This window comes from Ranitomeya imitator, chromosome 5, assembly GCF_032444005.1.
Source record: "Ranitomeya imitator isolate aRanImi1 chromosome 5, aRanImi1.pri, whole genome shotgun sequence".
NCBI lineage: Eukaryota > Metazoa > Chordata > Amphibia > Anura > Dendrobatidae > Ranitomeya > Ranitomeya imitator.
This window is the reverse complement of record NC_091286.1, coordinates 597,901,249-597,925,177: the sequence shown is the minus strand read 5'-3', so window position 1 is coordinate 597,925,177 and position 23,929 is coordinate 597,901,249. Positions and strand designations below refer to the sequence as shown.

The 23,929-nt window shown below is 43.4% G+C and overlaps 1 protein-coding gene across 5 annotated transcripts in view; it reads right to left on the bottom strand.

The window, feature by feature from the left end:
* Positions 1-23,929, bottom strand: part of STAG1 (STAG1 cohesin complex component) — a 231,217-nt gene that overhangs the window by 20,634 nt on the left and 186,654 nt on the right. For all 5 annotated transcript variants that reach the window (XM_069727953.1, XM_069727956.1, XM_069727957.1 and 2 more), the window contains 12 exons: positions 22,173-22,324; positions 21,983-22,056; positions 18,736-18,859; positions 15,775-15,873; positions 15,042-15,121; positions 10,380-10,487; positions 7,832-7,946; positions 6,490-6,607; positions 5,312-5,415; positions 5,106-5,198; positions 3,468-3,557; positions 901-1,104 (listed from right to left, as the gene is read on the bottom strand). In XM_069727953.1, the coding sequence (XP_069584054.1) occupies positions 901-1,104; positions 3,468-3,557; positions 5,106-5,198; positions 5,312-5,415; positions 6,490-6,607; positions 7,832-7,946; positions 10,380-10,487; positions 15,042-15,121; positions 15,775-15,873; positions 18,736-18,859; positions 21,983-22,056; positions 22,173-22,324 (1,361 nt within the window). The remainder of the gene's footprint in view (positions 1-900; positions 1,105-3,467; positions 3,558-5,105; positions 5,199-5,311; positions 5,416-6,489; positions 6,608-7,831; positions 7,947-10,379; positions 10,488-15,041; positions 15,122-15,774; positions 15,874-18,735; positions 18,860-21,982; positions 22,057-22,172; positions 22,325-23,929) is intronic.

Genomic DNA, 23,929 nt, shown 5'->3' with positions numbered 1-23,929 from the left:
ATCAGCGTCACACACGCCGATCCAGCGATGACAGCGGGTGATCAGCGACCAAAAAAAGGTCCTGATCATTCCCCAGCGACCAACGATCTCCCAGCAGGGGCCTGATCATTGGTCGCTGTCACACATAACGAGATCGTTAGCGGGATCGTTGCTACGTCACAAAAAGCGTGACGTTGCAACGATATCGTTAATGAAATTGTTATGTGTGAAGGTACCTTTACAGTGCGGTTGTAGTTTTAAAGGGAGTTTGTCAGTAAGATTTTCACTAACGAGACAATGATACATCAGCAATGATCGCCTTCAGTGCTGCGTCACACCAAAATGTGTACTTTATTCATTTGCAAATAAGCATCACAAGTGATCTGGCTGTCTATGGCTCCTCTCCACCGCTGCCTTTGAGGTGACATTGAGCCTCCGTCTATGCTGTCAATCATGTGAGCGTGGAGGCGGTGAAAAAGAGGGGAGCCACAGGCTGCAAGGTCCAGATTCATCGGTTTGTGGAATAAAACTAAATAACATAAAAGTTGCACAACTCCAAGTTACCAGCCCTGAACAGGTAAATTCCATCCGATCAACACTTCAGAAGTCAAATCACTTAGTGGTGCGACCTGCATCTAAATCATTAAGTGTTGTACGCCTCTTAATGAAGGGTCGTGCGGCAGTAAGACGGCCTCATCAGTGTAACGGGTACAGACCTATCCAATAAGTCACATCAGCCCCACCTCCATAACCCACAGATCAGTCATACAAGGGTTAAACATTTTCCACAACAGCAAAGTAGGGAAGAAAGAAGAAGAAAAACCCATGTTTTTCAGGTCATCAGCCGTTCATATGGCCATGATGACTTTCTACAAGACCCTCTCCGATAGTCCGACCCCCTGGTAATACGGGAGTGCTTACTTCTTGCAGTAAATCCTCTACGGCGTGTGAGAAGCGATCGACCAGTTCATCGATCAGCTGACTGTGGGCCACGTCCACCCTGTTCTGGATGGTGTACTCCTCACTGCACAGGATGCTGTACGTCTTACTACAGGCTTCTAACACGTCCGACTCCGTGTGTTTCTCCACCACAAACTTGATTTGCTTTAGTAAACTGTCCAGGTGCTGGAAATGGAAAGAGCAAGGTCTGGGGACACATCCAACATGCAGCGTGACATTTACACGGCCCATCACCAATGCTACCATGGTGGTTATCCAGCACTAGGTAGAGGTAAGCCCATAATGGGGATGGAAGATGCCATATATACACCCGTTTGGTTTAATAGTACTGTATTTTTCAGATCATAAGAGGCACATTTATCCTACAAATTTGGAAGGAAAATGGCGGTGCGTCTTACAATGAGGATATACCTTACCGGCTACGGTGGAGCAGGGTCCCCGAGTCGCTGCTGGAGGAGGCAAGAGTGGAGCGTTACTGCAGGCCGCGATGACGGGGTGTTCAGATGTGCGCTGCTGCGGGTGTTGGGTGGTGCGGGGGCTCTGCCGACATTTTGTGAAAGCCCAGAGCCCCTGCACTTTCATGCTTTACTATGAGGTGGACTTCGGGAAAATGGCTGCCAGGGGTGATGCATGCGCAGATGGAGATCTCAGCACCAAGATGTCATCTGCGCATGAGATCTGGTGCCGAGATCTCCATCCCATCCCTCATCCCAGCCTGCGGCCTGTAGCAAAGCTCCACTCCTGCCTCCACCAGCAGCGACCCTGGGACCCTGCTTCACCGCAGCCACCACCCCCGGTAAGCGATAAGACGCATGGATTATAAGCACCACCATTTTATTAAAAAAAAAAAAGGTTTTTTTTCCTATATTTCCCCTCAAAATTTGGGGTGCATCTTGTAATCCGGTGCATCTCATAATTCGCAAAATACAGTACTTAAGAGTTTATAAATTAGAGGGATTTCAGAGTTGGCTAGATCAGGGTATATGTACATTTCTACATGTGATGTCTGAAGGTATGCTTAAATCCTTTGGCCAACTAAAAGAGGAGTTTAGGCTAATATATGGCCAATTTTACAATTAAGATGGACTCCCCTGATAATAGATAAAAAACCCTTTTGTTAAGTTGGTTGTGGACAGAGGAAACTAAGGGACTTTTATATGTCTTTTATATATAGACTCCTCAAAGAAAAAAATGGGGTGACAGATTCCCTTTAATGCCTATATGAAGAAATTCCCTATACAAGCTAAACAAATATGGGAGGAAGACCAATCTCAGAGAATCAATGGAACTCACTCTTGGAACAGATACCCCGATCATCATTAAATGAGGCACAAATTATCCTAATCTATAGGAAGTACAAGACACCTAGATTATTACATATTGGATATTGTCCAGAGGATTAATATCTAGGATGTAGACCGGAAGATGCTGGGTTACTACTATATTAGTAATGATGAGGGAACGTGCTTGGTGTTACGAGAGGCTCTTGGGCGTGCTCGAGTATTATGTCCCCACGGATGTAGAATTCGTGGCTGTCAGGCAATCCCCGTATGGGTTGCCAATGTCTAGCAGCCATGAATTATGCAGCCGCAGGGAGACCAACATATTACTCGAGCACACTCGCTCATCACTCGCTACTACACAAGCTCTGGGATTGTTTTGAGTTTGGGAATTTTTGGAAAAAAGATTATGTCTATGACTAGTAGAGGGTATAATACTGAGATGACGGCGGATTTCCTGGGTATTACATCAGGCTAGGGAACATACTGCATCTAAATGGATTAATCCTTCACCCCCGTTAATTGGAGAATTTAAAAATAGAACAAATAATATCATTAGATTGGAAAAAGTTACATACAAAAAATGTAATACAATGATTAAATGTGAGAGAATATGGGGTCCATGGTTGGATACTCATCTGCCATCAAGAGAGTTATGGGAGAGACAATTTAATTTATTTGGAAGGGCATTTTATGTGTCTAATGTGATATTTTAATGCTTTAGAAATATCCAATGTGTCTATTAACATTCTATTTGCCAGTTTAAATCACTGAAAGACAATCTGCAATAAATGTGTTACCTAAGAGGCTGTAGGACCTCCGAGTACGGAAACACAATTTGCTGGGTATGTTTTCAGCATATTTCCAGCCGACACCTGTGACTGGCAGTAACCTTTTTACCACCGGTCACAGCCGCTAGCTCACACTGTCATCTGACGGCATGGGAAGGGCAGAACTCTGACCGGCAGAAACGATCTTACTGCCGATCAGAGAGCCCGTGATACCCGAGCTGTCACACAGATCACTGGGTCCGAGTTCTGGTACCCAAACAGAACTTTCTGTAAAATGTTTGGGCGGACACGAACATACAAGGGCTCGCCCATCACTATTTGAAAGATTTGATCCCTACTTCCAACAAACTGTACATGTGAAGAAAATGCTGTGGCGACCACAGTCTCGTTTCTGGATGTGAAGATGTGGGGCTAGTAGGATCCCATAAACCCCCCTCATGTGACAACTCTTACGTACCTTCTCCATTCGGCCCGTGCTGTACAGCTCTAGATCAAAAAACTGAGGGATTTGTAAAAGGTTTGCCACTTTCTCCGCATCAGCAGAATACTAGAGAAAACCGAACAAAACGTTACATATTGTACACATATTGATTTGTTCGTGTCTGGGACATGACAAATACATAACTTTGTATGGAAATGAAAAAGATGACTTTTAGTTTACAGCTATTCAGCGCTGCTAGAGGAAAAAGTCACAAATTGCATATTTGATGCACATTTTTTTTTTTATCATTTATACGCAGCAAAATCTATGTATAGTACATGCAGATGTTGCTGAGGATTTTCTGCACATTTCACCATTTCCAATATCTGCACAATGAACCGACACCACAGGACAATGGACAAAATGAAAATAGCTGCAAAGCAGGCACAGTATTATGAGGTGGCTTCTGTGTGTAAAGCATCAACAGGTAAGCAATGTGTGAACTTAAGGTACCGTCACACTAAGCGACGCTGCAGCGATACCGACAACGATCCGGATCGCTGCAGCGTTTGGTCGCTGGAGAGCTGTCACACAGACCGCTCTCCAGCGACCAACGATGCTGGTAACCAGGGTAAACATCGGGTTACTAAGCGCAGGGCCGCGCTTAGTAACCCGATGTTTACCCTGGTTACCATCGTTAAAGTAAAAAAACAAACACTACATACTTACCTACCGCTGTCTGTCCTCGGCGCTCTGCTTCTCTGCTCTGGCTGTGAGCACAGCGACCGGAAAGCAGAGCGGTGACGTCACCGCTGTGCTTTCCGGCTGCCCGGCGCTCACAGCCAGAGCAGAGAAGCAGAGCGCCGAGGACAGACAGCGGTAGGTAAGTATGTAGTGTTTGTTTTTTTACTTTAACGATGGTAACCAGGGTAAACATCGGGTTACTAAGCGCGGCCCTGCGCTTAGTAACCCGATGTTTACCCTGGTTACCAGCGAAGACATCGCTGAATCGGCGTCACACACGCCGATTCAGCAATGTCAGCGGGAGAGCCAGCGACGAAATAAAGTTCTGGACTTTCTTCCCCGACCAGCGATATCACAGCAGGGGCCTGATCGCTGCTGCGTGTCACACTGAACGATATCGCTAGCGAGGACGCTGCAACGTCACGGATCGCTAGCGATATCGTCTAGTGTGACGGTACCTTTAAGCTGTTACTCAGAAAATAGATTACAATGCAGAAGCCTGCCCTATAATCTATGTCTGCAGCAATCTCTTTTCACTCAATATAGCCTCTCTTCTAAGCTTCGGTATCCAGTGCTGTAGGATATTGTGATTGTACAGACTAACACGCCGGCCACCATTTGTTTTTTCCCCAGTAGAAGCAACCAGTAACTGCTGGACATTCAAGGGATACAAGGTTTTAGCATCAATCATAAGAGGGGAAGTCGTGGTAAGACAGTTCTGTGGCTAAGATAAGACTGAGCACACAATGACTGGGCAAACCAAGCACAGGCGCTCGGTACACCTGGATGTAGCCACGTTTAAGTGCACGTTCTCACATGTAGCTTTATAGAGCCAGTGAGGAGCAAGATAGGTAGGTGTTCTTGGTTTGCACAGTCATTCTGTGCTCACAGACTCCCTGTACAGCTAAGCCGTGTGCCATACAATCATACCTTAGATAGCAGCATTGGAAGTGCAACAATGAAATGTTCCGTCAGCTTATTCTTGTCATCTATTTGAGTTTTTCTCTCCTTGGCAGTTAAAACCTGCAGAAAAAAGAAGAAAAAAACCTTTTAGCGAATTTCACCAAGCGTGAATTGGACATCACACAAACCCCTGGTTGAAAAGAGCCACCCGGTAAGTTCCTTTTCCTACTCACCCTTTTTCCGGTTCCTCTCCCCACGGGAGGATGCGCCTCTGCGGCCTGACGAATTGTACACACCATGAGCTCTATCAGTGCGCTCTCCTGCCGCTCCGACATCACTGGAAAACAATAGACGCTCAGTGCAAACCCGGCCAGTATTCTGCGGCCATGACATGGTAGTAACAGGGTGCGACACATGAGTATGAAGCACTGATTTGGAACCACAATATCTGCTCCTCTACGCAGAAAATTGCCGTAAACCCCTGAGATCTATTTTGCTAGGCGTCAAGAAGTTCAGATCCGAGCAGAAGAGAGATTGTGGGATCGGTGCACAAATTTATATTAGGAGCAAACGTTGGGATCCAATTCTGTTCTTGGAAAACATTGCTGTGATTTCACAGGACAGGATCCAATCTCCACATAGAGCCAATGTGAAGGCAACAGACCGTCAGATGCCATTGTGTCAAAACGGACAATAATCCAGCACCAAAGTTCAATGAAGAAATATTGGCAGGCCGGCAATGACTGCAGGAAATGTAACAAGTCGGTATACAGGTGTGACCAGAGGCAGAGCTTTGCTCCCGCTTCCTCAGCTTGTCTGGAGAACGTGACAAGGTAAGTGGTGCACGGATCTGACAAGGAGAACGTTTACTACTGACAGAGGGGAATTACACCATAATTGGGAGCCTCAAAAAATAACTACAAACGTGATCATTCAATAAGCAAACTACAATGAAAGAGCAGCCGTAACTATGTATGACTGCTGCGCATCAAAGCAGAGGGGGGTGAGGCAGCAGGAGACGTTAAAGCTCTGGTCTGCTAGGAAAACATTGTCAGAAGGGGTCCTCAAAAAATAAGGTAATCACGAGACACTTAGAAGCAATGAACCACATGGGAAGCCAGTCTACCCTCAGCAACGGTAACACTGAAACTAATGGGCAAACTGTAGTGCTGTGCTGAGCCCTCCAGAGAAAAGCAATTTGCGGTTGCTAACCTTTAGGGGGTCAAAAAAAGTGACCCCTTGTTAAATCACTAATGGAGGCACTGAATGGTTTTTCTAGATGGTGGCTCCGACTCAGTCTGTGCTAGGAAACATTACACGTGGAGACCTCACCGGAGCATCACTTGCAGCTAAACTGTCTCCACTGCTTTATGGTTTAATATCCATACCCAACAATATGGTTCCGCCTTACCTTCCTCTCCCTGCACGGGCTCCTCCACCAGCAGCTCTGCCATGCATTCCCAGTCTTTCAGGAGTTCTTGAGAACTTTCCCATAAGCTATCCACTAAATAGGCCGCATGTTCATGTAACTGTTGGATGAAATGCACAAATCTGAATGGTAAAAGCAGTCAGAGACAAAACCTTCAAGCAGACCATTAAAGTCCACCGTATACCTAAAAACAGATCATAGCTGCAAAGTTACTTCTTAAAATACAGCTCCTCACCAACCCATGTATCTGCATGGTTACATACGACAAAAACTCAATGACCTGATCTTTCAGGCATATTCGGCTACAATATACAGCTGGAGATTTTCCAGACATATACATTAAGGGTGTGTGTCCACGGTCCGTAATGACGGCGTGGAAAACCCGCTTTGCCCAAAGCGCCGCCCCCTGTGTTTAGTGAACACATCCAGAATCTCCGCACCCCATACATAGGGCCCTGTGTTTTACCCTGCGGCGACGGAGCGTCGCCGCAGGGTAAACAGACATGCTGCGTTCTAAAAAGATGCGCCGCATGTCTAAACGCAGGGCCGCCGGATGCGTGTTCGCACGCATAGTGGAGACGGGATTTCATAAAATCCCCTCTATACTGTAACATCTGGACGCTGCGGGTTTAACACTGTGGCTGTACGCAGCATTCAATCTGCAGCTAATCCGGATGTAGTCCTGAACATGGACACATACCCTAAAGGGGTCACTGTCCCCACCTTCAGACAAACTGAAAATGAAGAGGAAGTCCGGGCTGCAGCTGATCCCTGGCTTGCTCTTCATGTTCAGTTTGTACAAAGGCGGAGACAGTGATGCCAGCGCCATGTGTCACGCCGCATCACAGCCCCGGAGTGAGTGCCGATACCACGAGAAAGGCGCCGCCGGGAGGAGAGTATAGGTTTATTATTTTATCGGAGCCTAACAAGACTGCATGGACATACCATGTAACTATTGAGGAAAGCCATAATAAGGATGGATGCCTGCGCCTAAGGAGGCTTATTGTAACATGCATACCGCATGGTAGGTTTTTTTCTTGATTTGTGGCGGCACTCTATATCCTACACACAGTGCTTCAGAAAATAAAAATCCATACCATGTGGTATACATTTTTTACAATAAGTAATTTTAGACGCAGCATCCATCCTTACTTTACCACTTTCCTAGTTTTATATGGCTGTATGTGTCAGTGGCTATAAACACAATTAGCTAAGGAAAATAAAAACACACAAAGATTCCCAAATAATCAGTCTCTTTACAACATATAACCAGATAGTGATGTAGTAATGTATGTGTAATCTTGGTAAATGCAAAAGATCTCACCTCACTTTCTAGGAAGAAAAGTACCAGCATTTTGACAAGGTTTCCGTTCGGACTGCTGCGTCCTCTTCTTTTAGCCAATGCTTCTTCAGCTTGGGGGTCATGTCTACTAAATAACCTAAGAAAAATTAAAGTTCTCAAATTAATATACAAACTTTTTTTTTGTTTTGTTTTTTAAGTTTAAAGATGTAAAATAAAAAAAGTTTAGACTTCCTTTTTACTTAATTTAACAGAAAAAAAAAATCTAAATGTTTTACAAGAATTTTATACATTTTCTACAAGATGTATTTTTTGGGGAAAAAGGCACACCCAACACCAGGTTGTACTTGTAAAGTTTATGGTTAATATTTGCCAAAGAAAACAAAAGAAAGAAAAGAAAAAAAGAAAATGGAGAAAAAGCTGTGGGTGAATTTGCTTAACCTCATCACCCTATTTTCGTTTTTTATCCTCCCCTTCTTCCAAGAGCTATAACTTTGTTATTCTTTTGTCCACGTAATTGTACTTTTGAGTGGCATCAATTGATTTGATTTTATCATACACTGTACTAGAAAACAGGGAAAAAATTCCAACTGCATGGAAATGGCTAAAAAAGTGCAATTCCACAATTCTTTCTTGATTTCCCATGTTCAGCATTTGGTAATACGATTCTCCATGTCTGTACAATTGCGTAAATACTAAACATGTACTGTTATTTTTATTTAAGTGCTGAAGAAAGAAATAGAAAATTTGTATAAAAAAATGTTTGTGCTGCCATATTCATAGACCCGAAATGGTTTCAATATTGGGGGTCTGGGGCTGGGTGAGGGCTTAATTTTTTGCCTCTTGAGCTGACGTTTTTATTGATACATTTTGGGGTAGATGCAAAGTTTTGATTGCCTGTTACTGTATTTTATTGCAACGTCATTAGCCAAAAAAAAGAAAATCTGGCAAATTTCTTTTTTGGTACGCGGTTTACTGATTGGATTAATTTATATTTTGATTTCTTGAATTTTTATGAATGCAGCAATACCAAATGTGTATTACTTTCTTTTATTGGGGCAAAATGCAGGCGATTTGAATTTTTTTTTTATTTTCTTTCTTCACTTTTTAGTGTATTTAATAGTCCTCTTAAGGGACTTACAGCTTAGATCATGTGATTGTAATGACAGACATGGGGGTCATCAGCAGACCCCTGGCTATCATGAAAACCCATTGGTGCACCGCAATAATGTTATGGGTGTGCCGATGGGTACATGCCCCTGTCGGCATGTGTTAAAGGCTGGCGTCAAGGACTAACATTGGGATTTACTCAATAAGGTAAGTCATAACAGCAGTAGAGTTATATTTAGTTGACAAAAGGGTGAAACTGGATAGATCGCTACTATAAGCACAAAGGATACAGCACTTAAGGTACCGTCACACTGAACGATATCACTAGCGATCCGTGACGTTGCAGCGTCCTGGCTAGCGATATCGTTGAGTTTGACAGGCAGCAGCGATCTGGATCCTGCTGTGCCATCGTTGGTCGGCGCAGAAATGCCAGAACTGTATTTCGTCGCTGGATCTCCCGCAGACATCACTGAATCAGCGTATGTGACGCCGATTCAGCGATGTCTTCACTGGTAACCAGGGTAAACATCGGGTTACTAAGCGCAGGGCCGCGCTTAGTAACCCGATGTTAACCCTGGTTACCAGCGTAAATGTAAAAAAAAAAAAAAACACTACATACTTATATTCCGGTGTCTGTCCCCCGGCGCTGACAGTGCAGGAAAGCACAACGCCGGGGTACAGACACCGGAATGCAAGTATGTAGTGTTTTTTTTTTTTTTTACATTTACGCTGGTAACCAGGGTAAACATCGGGTTACTAAGCGCGGCCCAGCGCTTAGTAACCCGATGTTTACCCTGGTTACCCGGGTACCTCGGCATCGTTGGTCGCTGGAGAGCTGTCTGTGTGACAGCTCTCCAGGGACCAAACAGCGATGCTGCAGCGATCGGGATCGTTGTCTAGATCGCTGCAGCGTCGCTAAATGTGACGGTACCTTTAGGCCCACAGCGGTAATCTAAATGGAGCAAACAGAGCTGTCAAAAATGCAGCTTCACTGAGCTTCAGAGGGGGTTAGCAAATGGTCTGTACTAGCCAGAATATAGGCTATAGGATATGTGAAATCGCACCGTAGCCAATCACAAACAGCATCTTTTAAATGTGCCAATCCGGGTTATCCTGAATATATGAGCCTATGGTCCGGACTATAAAAAGGTGGGTTACACAGAGAAGCGGTCACATGTGGGGGCAGCCTGGACAGCTGATGTGCTCCATGATTCACTTCTTCCTCTCTCAGGAATCAGGATAACTGCAGACCGAAACGTTTTAGGTATTTTCTGTTATTGCTCCCTTTTTATTTTATAACTTTTACATATTAGCAAGTCCTTGTATTTTTACCTTTTTATACATATTTATTGTAAGCACTGTATGTTTTAAAACTTAAGGGGTTATACTAGTTCTTCTAGTGACTAATAAAGAGTTAAATAGTACATTTTACATAAATATACAATGTCATGCTCCCACTAACTTCTTGTGCAGAAATTCCCCGGCTGCGACAGCAACAGGCCGATGAGCGGAGTAGACCAAGTGGTAGACATTCTCACAGTCTTCATTGGAGAGGGCCTCTTCACTGCCACTGAAATATCAAGTAATGCAGGATCAGAGCTGTACGCTCACCGGAAAACATCACAGACAGCAACATGGAAAACTGCTCAAACCCACGGAGGATTGGTGTCCACGTGACAAGATCTGGCTAACAAAGTACCAAGAACCTTCATTTCATATTTGGAAGAAACTTTTTATATGATTTTTAACAAAACAAGCCAGTGCAAGGGGCTTGTAATGATGTCATAAAAGTCTTAAATGTCTTAAAAACCGGTCAGGAAAGTTGTGCAATTATGGAAATCACAGGATGGATAGAAATGTCACTGATCGACAAATGATGGAAAAATGGAAACAAAGTCTCAAAAATAGCTCTATTTATTCAGTATTAAGTATGACCAACACAAAAATCCCCACACTTAAGAGTCATGGCTGCAATCAAGGAGATTACATGGTTGTTTGAGAGTCCTTTTGCCCAAGTGCAAATCATCAAGATCCGCTGCTGGCAGCTCCCTTCGCAACGGTCAAGGAATGATGTCCCAGAGAAAAGGCAGTACCGCTCACAGATCGCATACTAAGGAGTGCATGGGTTTGTATTTCTACAAGTCTCAGCAATTCATCTGTCAGTTTTTTTTTTTTTTGTTTTTTTACACACACACACACAATGATTACACAGTGAGAACACCAATTAAAAAAAAAAAAAAAAAAAACATTCATTAAGTCCAAATACATTGACTACCAATAACTCAGCAACAGAAATGTGAGAAAAAGACCCCAAAAACCCACATTCAATTATATCTTGTGCTTGGTTCAACATAAAAATTTGGTGAAATGTCCTCTCTAAATTCAACACACACACAGCTTTACTATAGGTGAATTTACAATTACTGCAGATTATACAAGTCACAAGGTTAGGGCAAGTGTGGAAGTTTTACTGCAGTCTTATGTAAAAATGTAAAACTACACATACAGGATGGCTCAGTGGTTAGCACCACACGGCGGCTCTGGTTGCAGCTCTCAGATCCTGGGTTCAAATAAGGCCAATATCTGCAAGGAGTCTGTGTGATTTTTATTTTATTTTTTTGAGGGGGGGGGGCGGGAGAGAGATACTCCGGTTTACTCCCACACTCCAAAGACATAGTAATAGGGAAATTAGATTTTGAGCCCCAATGGGGAAAGTGGTGCTGCTACATTTAAGGTACTGTTACACTAAACGATTTACCAACGATCACGACCAGCGATACGACCTGGCCGTGATCGTTGGTAAGTCGTTGTGTGGTCGCTGGGGAGCTGTCACGCAGACAGCTCTCCAGCGACCAACGATCCGGGGAACGACTTCGGCATCGTTGAAACTGTCTTCAACGATGCCGAAGTCCCCGGGTAACCAGGGTAAACATCGGGTTACTAAGTGCAGGGCCGCGCTTAGTAACCCGATATTTACCCTGGTTACCATTGTAAAAGTAAAGAAAAAAAAAAAAACACTACATACTCACATTCTGATGTCTGTCACGTCCCCCGCCGTCAGCTTCCCTGCACTGTGTAAGCGCCGGCCGTAAAGCAAAGCGGTGACGTCACCGCTGTGCTCTGCTTTACGGCTGGCCGGCGCTGACAGTGCAGGGAAGCTGAAGGCGCGGGACGTGACAGACATCGGAATGTGAGTATGTAGTTTTTTTTTTTTTTTTTTTTCTTTTACAATGGTAACCAGGGTAAATATCGGGTTACTAAGCGCGGCCCTGCACTTAGTAACCTGATATTTACCCTGGTTACAGGTTTACACATCGCTAGATCGGCGTCACACACGCCGATCTAGCGATGACAGCGGGTGATCAGCGACCAAAAAAAGGTCCTGATCATTCCCCACGACCAACGATCTCCCAGCGGGGGCCTGATCGTTGGTCGCTGTCACACATAACGAGATCGTTAGCGGGATCGTTGCTACGTCACAAAAAGCGTGACGTTGCAACGATATCGTTATGTGTGAAGGTACCTTTAGCCCCTTAGTGATTCAGCCAATTTTCACCTTCATGGCCGGGCCAAATTTTACCCAGTGTCACTTTACGAGGTAATAACTCTGGAACGCTATAATGGCTCACACTGATTCTGGGATTGTATTACCGTGACATATTGTACTTTGACATTTTCTCCAAAATTAACAAACTCAGTTTTCAATTTAATCTTTATAACTTTGTTGTGATCACAATGATATCAGATTTATGGTTTTTTTGTTTTGCTGCCATCACACTAAAAATGATTTTTTCAAACAAAGATTTTCACTGTTATTTTCTTAGAGCTGTACATTTTTTATTTTTTTGGTGAACAGAGCTGTTTTGTGGCTTATTTTTTGCAAGAAAAGTGGGAGATTTATTTGGTACCATATTGGAGCACACAAAAAATTTTGATTTTTAATCAGATTTTTCAGACACAGAATGAATAAAAAAAACAGTAAAAACAATAACTGAATTGCTGTTTTTACTTACTGACAGTCAGTAAGCCTGTGCTTATAGCTGGACCTCACAGGCCACCATAATCTGGGGTCATTACATGATCTCAGGGTACCATGGCAACAATCAGCACCAGCGATTATAATCTCGGGGATAAGAGTGTTGATCCTGACACCGGGGGTCTTTCAACCTCAGATTCCGTAGTCACGATTGAAATCTGTATTTAATGGGCTTATGGGGCCACCCACAGGAATTTAAACTGCAGGGTGGAGCTATACTCTTATTCCTCCATGCCTTTAAAAAGTGCCGCTGAGGAACAAGGCACCTTAATGACCAATGAAAGGCGTATCGGCGGTTATTGTGTAATTAATGGCGCTTTATTCCGGTTAGTGAATAAAATAAAACACTACAGATTCTTCATCCGTACTGAAGATCTACAGTGAATTACAATAGTAACCATGGGAAATTTATCAAGGTAAATGTGGCATAATTATGGTGCAAAATGTGTGCCAAAAAAGATTGACGCACCTTATGCATTTTAGGTTACTTTCACACTAGCGTTTTTTGCAATACGTCGCAATGCGTCGTTTATGGGAAAAAACGCATCCTGCAAAGTTGTTTGCAGGATGCGTTTTTGCCCCATAGATTAACATTAGCGACGCATTGACACACGTCGCAACCGTCGTGTGACGGTTGCGCCGTGTTGTGGCGGACCGCCGGGAGCAAAAAACGTTACATGTAACGTTTTTTGGTTTTTTTTTTGCTGCCGACGGACCGCTTTTTCCGACCGCGCATGCGCGTCCGGAACTCCGCCCCCACCTCCCCGCACCTCACAATGGGGCAGCGGATGCGCAGGAAAAATGCATCCGCTGCCTCCGTTGTGCGGCGCATTCACTGCTAGCGTCGGAACCACAGCCCGACGCACTGCGACGGGTTTAGTCCGACGCTAGTGTGAAAGCAGCCTTAGACAGCTTTTGCTTCTCACTAACAAAGTGATGTGGCCTCATGGAAAAGGGGTGAGGCCCAGTCCAAAAAAGCGAGTCCTAGCACGCAACACCGGGCATCAAAAGATGCTCTTAACTCATGGCGCACATTTCTGGCATAAACCATAGTGTAAACTTACAATGGACAGTCTCAAAATATGCCAGATTTAACAAACAGCATCTACCACTTAAAAGGGTATTCCCATCTCCAAGATTCTATCCCAATAATCTATAGGTGCAATAATAATATTAGCAAACATCTACTATTAGAAATGTAGTATAGTTTTTCTGACTCGCTATGTCTCTTTCCTCATGTGCAGACATTGTAGGACCTTAGGATCCCATGGTTACGACCACTAGCAACTAGCTGTCACTATATCAGTGGTCGTAACCATGGATATTTAAGGTCCTGAAATTACTGCACATGAGGAAAGCGAGATAGGGAATCAAAAAAACTATACTACATTTCTAATTGGAGTATTTGTATTATTATTACACCTACTACATATTGGGATAGGAACTTGGAGATGGGAATACCCCTTTAAATCATAAGTTAAGAGGTCTTTGTACCCATGGATCCAGACTCAGACTGATGGTGACTTTTCCAGAATAATGTCACTTTCTCTATAAATTAAAACTTGGATACTTCTAATTGATGACTAGGACTTGCGTCTTACACGAATTATAGAGTACGTCAACACAACCACCAAAGTTATTACCCAAGGTTTTACATTCCATTTTTTTGTCCTTTTTATTTTCCTTTACTTTTATTAATACAATGCAGCCAACGTTATACGAACGTTTATTTGTTCTTTCCAGCTAAAATTCATAAGTCAAGGATATTGTATTAATATTATTTACATTGATATACTTCCCCCTGCGAGGGGATCCTTGTACTTCATATTCCATGTCATTCGTGTTATTCTGATAATATCTGCAATAAAATGGTTAAAACTAAATCATAAGTTAAGCGCATTTTAAAACGTCTAGTCTAAGTTTCCACTGATTCAGCCACAAGTACAAGTAACACGAGGAGAAACTCTGAAAATCCTAACAAATGGTAAAAGGCCCTAAAGGTCCCATATTAGAAGTGGAGCGAGTTTGAGTGTTTTCCCATAAGGCGGTATAATACAGAAGACGCGTAAGGTGCACAGGACAACGTACTGGAGGATCAGAGTGACTAGTCGGATCGCTTCAACCGCTACATCGTATTCTTTGTCCAGGGTCATGGAAACAATTCGGTCCTGAAAAATAAAGAAATTAGCACTCAATTCCTTTTCAAGTTGCTGGTCAAATGTTCATGGAACAGAAAGTATGGAAACAAGAAGGGAATATGTTGCTCTCTGGATTCTAAAAGATTGCACCAGAAGCCAGCGAAAATGTGTCATTGGGGAGAATCCGTGACGTGAAGTCTCTACTGAGTTTCTGGCTAGATAGGAACCAGAAGAGTATGAAAGAAAGATACATCTAACAAGACCACTAAAGCTGAAAAGACGAAGGACATAGCCTGCAATCCCAACAAAGTCCAATAGAGGGCACTGGAGTCCATCATGTGAATAAAAAATAAAACCCCATTGATTAGGACAACAATGCCTCTGTCATTCTGCCATGCCCGGGCTCTGGAGCAATGACCGCTCTCAGTAAATATCAGCAGAAATGGAATTACTACACCAACATTATGTATATAAAAAGACTAAGATTAACCTTACTGAATAAATGTCTTCTCCGCATAATAATAGCATAGATTTAGCATGTGTGCCACTATAATATTGCCACAGCTTTGTTTAGTTTAGAGCCACGGGTAATGCAAAGACTCGGGGAGAGGCGGTCTGCGGGGAGACCATACTAAGGCGGTCTGCGGGGAGACCATACTAAGGCGGTCTGCGGGGAGACGTACCTTGAACCTGTTGGTGAAGAGCTCCAGCTTGGGGAACAGCTCCCTGTTGGTGTACAGGCTCTGCAGGGCTTTCAGGCACTTCAGCCTCACTTCTCCTTGCTACATAAAAAACACAGAAATAAGAAAAACTATAACATGTGAAAGCACGGCCAGCAGACAGACATCCCCTGCACATACCTGGATAAAGTTAGCAACACTTATTAACAAGCCTAAAAGGCAGATTTATAAAGAAAAAAAATCACTCACTATTGGGCCATTAATCTCTGCTCCTTCCACCCGTCCACATTACAGGTCGTTTTCAGATGTCAGACATTCAAGTCATGAAAAGTAATTTGTGGCACAATTTATACATTGGTTGTTGGTAGTCAGTCGCTAGATTCCCTTTTGAAAAATGTCCTTTTAAGGTGGGCGGTGTATTGGATAAAGAGGCCCCTGCTTGGTAACGCTCGCACACTTCTCAATTAGGCGAGTCTTATTAGCACATACGCGCCTCGTCACAAATCCTAGTCCGGTCTCTGAGCGGTATAAGCGCGCCAGAGCAGCGGCTCTACCCACGCTCCATTGCGCCGCCCTGTCACCCATTTTGCCAGAACTGCGCGAAACTAGGGGGAAACACTTTTCAAAGTGTTTTCCATGAGAATTCGGGTGTAATTAGGGCGAGTCGTGCATCAGCGCTCAGTCATGATACTAAACAGGATTATCGCTCATGGTAACCAGCGGGGGCAAAGAGGATTTTTTTCAGCATAATTTGCACAATAGAAAAACAAAAAAAAAACATGAACATGACAACAAGATGCCTGCACAGCTGGATTCTGTTAACCCTTATTGACAGCCAATTTGGTACTTAATGACTGAGCCAATTTTTACAATTCTGGCCACTGTCACTTTATGAGGTTATAGCTCTGGAATGTTTCAATGTATCCCACCGATTCTGAGACTGTTTTTTTGTGACACTGTACTTCATGTTACTGGTAAAAAAATTTTTATATGACTTGCATTTATTTATGGGGAAAAAAAGGAAATTTGGCAAAAACTTTGAAAATTGCAAAATGTTCAAACTTTTAATGGCGATGAGCCCGCACCTTTTCCAGCACATGACAGCTGATCTGAGCAGCTGACATGTGCACCTAACAGCCACAGGTGGAACTGCCATCTATCCGCTCTGTTAACATGTTAAACGCCGCTGTCAAACTCTGACAGCGATATTTAACATGCAAGCGCAGGAAGCTCATCATTAACTCCATCCGTCTGCTTATATGGTACGGGTATAAGGTTAATACAGAGGCATTGAGTGGTATGAATAGCCCCCTCGTATATACTCATATTTCCCCGTTCCTTGGTTGATTCTTATATGTCAGCGATTCACCATCTCATACTTAAGTTGCTTGGCTATATGGTTAGTAAGACTTACCACAGCAGATGATTACCTGTTGATACTTACCATTATATATATGTACCTATAGTGCCAGATATTTCTCCTCCCACTGGACACTTTGTTATATGTATCACAAAAGCCTTGTTATATGTATGTTTTTATTGAGGTTTAATAAAAGTATTGTGTTTTATCATGATGGATCTCTTCATGCGGTTAATTTAATGTTAGTCCACCATTGATTGTCAAATAAAAGAATAGACAATGTCTGTAAACTCGAAATGACCTGAAGAATCATAACGGCAGGTCAGTTTTAGCATTTAGGGAACATGGTCAAAAAAATCCAAAAACAATTGTAGAATTGCACTTTTTTTGTAATTTCACTGCGTTTGGATTTTTTTTTCCTGTTTCCAGTACATAATATGGCAAAAATCAATGGGGCCATTCAAAAGTACAACTCGTCCCACATAAAACAAGCCCTCACATGGCCATATTGACAGATAAAGTTACGGTCGAGGGAAGAAGGTGAGCAAAAAATAAAAATGCAAAAACGGAAATACCCCTAATCCATTAAATCAGAGTGGCGTCACACAAAGTAGTTCATAAAAAATAACTAAATAATAATATTTTCCAAGTCTACTTTACATCAGAAACAACTTTTTTTTGTTAGGACATTATAAGAGTTAAAAGTTGACCAGCGATTTCCCATTTTTCCAACAAAATTTACAAAACCATTTTTTTATTTATTTTTTAAGGACCACCTCACATTTGAAGTGAGCTTTTTGTGCGTGTGTGTGTGTGTGTGTGTGTGTGTGTGTGGGGGGGGGGGGGGGGGGCGTGTGTGGGGGGGCGTGGGGGGCTGGGTTGTCAGTATGACAGAAAATACCCCAACCTGACACCATTCTAAAGAAAAATAATCAGGAGAAATTGGACCACAAAATTTGTTGTGCAATTTCTCCTGAGTATGCTGATACCCCGTATGTGGGGGAAATCCACTGTTTGGGTGCATAGCAGGGCTCAGAAGAGAGGGAGCACCATTTGACTTATCTCCTTTAGTATGCTAGCTCATAACAGATGAGAGAGAAATAAATGGGAAACCTGTGTGTGTGGTCGCCGTTGTTTGGAGAATAACGGCGATTGCAACACTGGGGACGGAAAAAAACGACCCAAATCTTTTTCTCCGGGGTCTCAGCTACCCCCCAGGAGATTGTCTGACGCTGGGGGGCAGGCCGCTTATTTCTCAGCGCCGTTAAAAAGCTGAGGAATAAGTACCCTTAACTGCAGCCGTTAAAAGGCGTTATCAAGATAGTAGCGGTTGGGCACAGTCAGGAAAACTAACGCTCACATGCTGTACTTTTCTCCTGTATATCATCTTAGGAAACAGTGTGGTCTACTACAACGTTCCATATGACTAACTGTGAATGAAGCCCTCCAGACATGCCTGGTGCATATATTTACGAGGCACACACCAATCCATAAAGGAATGTGAACCTGGTCTCAACTGCAGGCAAAAACCTGGAGAGAAAAAAAAAGCCTTAATGGGCACGTTCTGATGCTGCAATCCACCATACTAGCAATGACAATCTCACCCGATCATGAAGCGTCCACCCGACATATTTCAGATAGCTGTCATTGAGGAAAGCGTCGCTGTACATTTTCATCCAAACCCCGATTTCTTCAATGCAGATTGCTCGGATCTCAGCAATGGCATCCCTATGGGCGAGGAAAAACAAAGAAATAAAAGCACCAAAAACCCTCAAAAAACACAAATGCTTTGTATGTGGCCATTCCACTAAATTTCAACAATCTTGAAATTAGCACGTTTTGTCACCGCTTTTAACTACAACAAATTCTACAAAACTATGAGAATCAATATGATCTCTGGAGGTTGTACGGAGTGGGGGTGGACAAGAACAGACGGTGGTCCTTCTACCATTTGTGTGTAGGTAAGGAGACGGATGGGACAAGCTGCAACTTCTCGAGGGCTTATTTTTCGTGCAGCAAGCTGTCTTTAGTAATCACATTTTGGTGTACACATGACTTGATTATTTTTATTGCAATTTGGGGAGCGGTGGGGCAACTAGCAAAAATTGCAATTCTGGCATTTAAATTTTTTCTGTTTTACTGTGCTTACTATTTGGGTTATTCATAGCTTAGACTTACAGAGGTAGTAAAATCAAATGTTAATTTTTTTTATTATTCCTCTGGGTGTTTTAACTGCATAAAGGAGAGTGGATTCAACCTAACATTTAAAAAAAAAGTGAATCTAAGAACTTATTTTATATTAAAGGGGTTGTCCAGCCTTCGGGTACAAGTCTTCAGTCACTCTGTGTGACTGCAGACATGTGAATCTTCACAGTGTACACACTGCGAAAATTCTCCGAACTATGCAATTTGTAATTAATTCTGGCCACATTCTGACTAAACTTGTCCGGCCTTGCTCAATACACTTGCAGCGCACGTCTAGTCAACATATGACTGCATGTATGCAAACCGCATAATTAAGGTCATGCACCCACTGCCAGGACCAGAGAATCTGTGAGCTGCAAGGACTCAAGTCTGCAGTCACAAAGCGACACACTATCTATAAACAGAGAGATGATGAAAGAACACTTAGCTAATTTAAATTAAATTTTAATCTCCTAGTCCAGATAAATTACATTTTAGGGTACTGAAAGAGTTAAGGTACCGTCACACTAAGCGACGCTGCAGCGATACCGACAACGATGTCGATCGCTGCAGCGTCGCTGTTTGGTCGCTGGAGAGCTGTCACACAGCTCTCCAGCGACCAACGATCCCGAAGTCCCCGGGTAACCAGGGTAACCATCGGGTTACTAAGCGCAGGGCTGCGCTTAGTAACCCGATGTTTACCCTGGTTACCGTTGTAAATGTAAAAAAACAAACACTACATACTTACCTTCCCGGTGTCTGGTCATGTCCCTTGCGTTCAGCGCTGTGCTGTGCTTTACGGCTGGCCGGTGCTCACCAGTCAGTGCGGGAAGCGACATGACCAGACACCGGGAATGTAAGTATGTAGTGTTTGTTTTTTTTACATTTACAACGGTAACCGGGGTAAACATTGGGTTACTAAGCGCGACCCTGCGCTTAGTAACCCGATGTTTACCCTGGTTACCAGTGAAGACATCGCTGGATCGGCGTCACACACGCCGATTCAGCGATGTCAGCGGGAGATCCAGCGACAAAATAAAGTTCTGGACTTTCCCCAGCGACCAACGATCTCCCAGCAGGGGCCTGATCGTTGGTCGCTGTTGTCATGATATGTACTTTTGCCCTGTCCTGTATTTGAATAATATGCCATTTGATGTATGTAACTGTTCTCTGGTTTCTATTAGCTGTAATTTATGTATTCTCTTGTGCTGGGAGTTCACCTGTAACAATGTCTCCTTCCCCCAATACTTGCAGCCCTAAGCTCTAATGTAATTAAGCTTTGTCATCATCACTAGTGGAGGAATAGCCATTCTTCCTCACAGCAGGTGGTTAGTCAAATGTACATATTACATAGACTGCCTGGAGCCCACCAGTCTAGAATCTTCTGGTGGACCCAACCATTGAATAGAAGGTGTAACCCCTACCCCCTTCATGGGCGGATCCCAGGAGCTCAGACAATCCATTCTTATTTTGAGATCAGATGTGAGTTGATCCTTGAAGGAGAAGGAGTGGGGATTCTTAGCTGAGGCAAGACCCCATGTCCATCTGTGACTGCGGAAGCGAATGGGGCGAGACTTGAGCTGAGGACATATCTCGTCGCTCGTGGGATTGTTTTGGGATCCCTTGGACTCGTGTGGACTATTGCTTTGTTAGCTGGCACAAGGATTATCGGGAGGTGCCCCCGAACCTGTTCTGTTGGACTAATTGTGGACTCTGTAGATCTACCTGCATGTGTTGTTCCAGCGTTCTTGATAATAAATCTGTTGAATCATCCCTCGGCCTGTTGTCCCTTCTTGCTCTGCCGTACACCCCGTCACAGCTGTCACACAACGATTTCGTTAACGATATCGTTCAGTGTGACGGTACCTTTAGAGGAAATTGCAGAACCACTAGCCAGAATCTTTGAAAAATCCTGGAAAACCAAAGAAGTCCCGGAAGATTGGAGTAGGGAAATCTTCAAAAAAAAGGAAAGAAGATAGATCGAACGATTCTGAATGCGGCAATACCAAATATGTTTAGGTTTTAATTTTTTTGTTTTATTTTGAATGGGAGGAAAGGGGAGGTTATTTGATCTTTTATCATTTTTTAATATTTTATATTTTATTATTTTTTGCATGCTTCAATAGTCTAAACAGTTTAAATACTGTATTTTCCGGCGTATAAGACTACTTTTTAACCCCTGAAAATCTTCTCAAAAGTCGGGGGTTGTCTTATACGCCGAGTACGGCGTGTGCAGGGAGTGGTCCTAGATGGTTCCCAGGGCCTGGAGGAGAGGAGACTCTCCTTCAGGCACTGGGATCCATATGCATGTATCATCTCTGGTCCTTCGCGCAATGCATCCTTGGGAACGGAGGCCGCCGCTTGCACCGTTGAGAGCCGGGGGCCGTCGGACGGTAAATATACCCATCTTTTTTATTTTTTTTACATGAATATGGATCCCAGGGCCTGAAGGAGAGTCTCCTCTCCCCCAGACCCTGGAAACCATCCGGACCGCACACGCCGTATAAAACGACAACCGGCGTATAAGATGACCCCCGTCTTATACGGAGAGTATATCCCAAACTCCATATTTTATATGGAAAAGTTGGGGGTCGTCTTATACGCCCAGTCATCTTATACATCAGAAAATACGGTAGTTTAAAACAGCTGACAAGTGCATGCACTTACCTGTATCTGTGCACAAAGATGCCTTTGAATATGGAGTTCATCATGTTTTCTATTTCATCCTGGTTTTCTTGAAGCTGCAAACCAAAACCGTGATAAATTAAAAATCTCTGTGAAATCATCATGGCCAGCAGGATCCCACCCTGGATCAGGCGGGTGAGCAGGGTTGTTTAGAAGAAGACTGCAGGGATACCTCTTTCCGTTTCTGTAGCAGCAGTTCCAGCCTCTCGTTGGCTCTTTTTCCAATCATTTTGTTCCTCTCCGTCTCGTACTGTCGCTGCGTGTTGTCCTGGTGAATACTTAAGTTGAGTGCAACGTTCACCAGTGCGGTCATCAGCTTCATGGCTGCACGCAAAAAAAAAAAAAAAAAAAAAAAAAAACAACCTGCTTCATTCACCTGTGCTAATCAGAAAATAATAAAAGCCCCCAATATGTTTGTGTAATCCTGTATTGCTTCACAAAAAAATGATGTTATACATATTCTGCTATTTTAATAGAAAGCACAAGATGTCATGAAATACATTGTACGCGTGTTACTACACGAGCAAACCATCAGGAAAGTATGTTTCTGCTCAAATATTTTCACTTCAAATAGTGAGCTTGCTACAATCCGTTCTGATCCATTGTGATCTGAGCAGACCGATAGCTCGTGGGTGTAAGAATGCTTAAAGGTCATTAGAATTACTCGTCTCACTGTGTGCAACTGGAAATTAAAAGGTTAGCCCTAGAATCACCTTTTGCACCTTTTTCTTATTTGCACATGGAAACAGAGGAGCAATGGAATGAAACTTAAAGGGAGAAGATACAGATTAGATTTTAGAAAAAACATTAAAGGGAACCTGTCACCTGAATTTGGCGGGACTGGTTTTGGGTCATATGGGCGGAGTTTTCGGGTGTTTGATCCACCCTTTCCTTACCCGATGGCTGCATTATGGCTGCAATATTGGATTGAAGTTCATTCTCTGTCCTCGGTAGTACACGCCTGCGCAAGGCAAGATTTCTTTGCGTGGGCGTGTACTATGGAGGACAGAGAATGAACTTCAATCCAATATTGCAGCCAGCATGCAGCCATCGGGTAAGGAAAGGGTGAATCAAACACCCGAAAACTCCGCCCATATGACCCAAAACCAGTCCCGCCAAATTCAGGTGACAGAGTCCCTTTAACAATGAGGGTGATCAATGAGTGGAACAGGCTGCCATGAGAGGTGGTGAGTTCTCCTTCAATGGAAGTCTTCAAACAGAGGCTGGACAGACATCTGAGGTGGCTTAGCAAATCCTGCATTGAGCAGGGGGTTGGACACGATGACCTTGGAGATACTTTCCAATTGTAACATTCTATGATAGTTGTGCAAAAAGAGTTGCAGCACCCTTGTATGACGTCATAGCTGCTGCCTGGATGCACACACATGACATTGCATCGAAAATGCTGGCAGGTTGGGGAAAGTTTGCAGCTGCCATGCGCTACTGGATCGTGGTCGTGCAAACATTTGCTCAAATTTAGTTCTACCCAATTAATGTAGACATGCAACGCCTTGCATGGTCGAACACTTCAACCAAGCTGTATTTTTTTAAAATTATCTTTTACGAAATTAAAGCAGAAACTAAATATTTATGAGAAAAGTATATAAATAAAATAAAAAGTTTTTTTTTTTTTTTTTTAATAAATAAATGAAGATAGTATTCTGCTACAGATGGATCTGGATAAGTTTCCGAAAGGTGGCAGATGCGGTTTAACAATGATAAACGTAAGGTTATACACATGGGAAGAAGGAATCAATATCACCATTACACACTGAACGGGAAACCACTGGGTAAATCTGACGTGGAGAAGGACTTGGGGATCCTAGTTAAACTTTCCTGGAGCAGCCAGTGCCAGGCAGCAGCTGCCAAGGCAAACAGGATCATGGAGTGCATTAAGGCTACGTTCACATCTGCGTTGTGCGCCGCTGC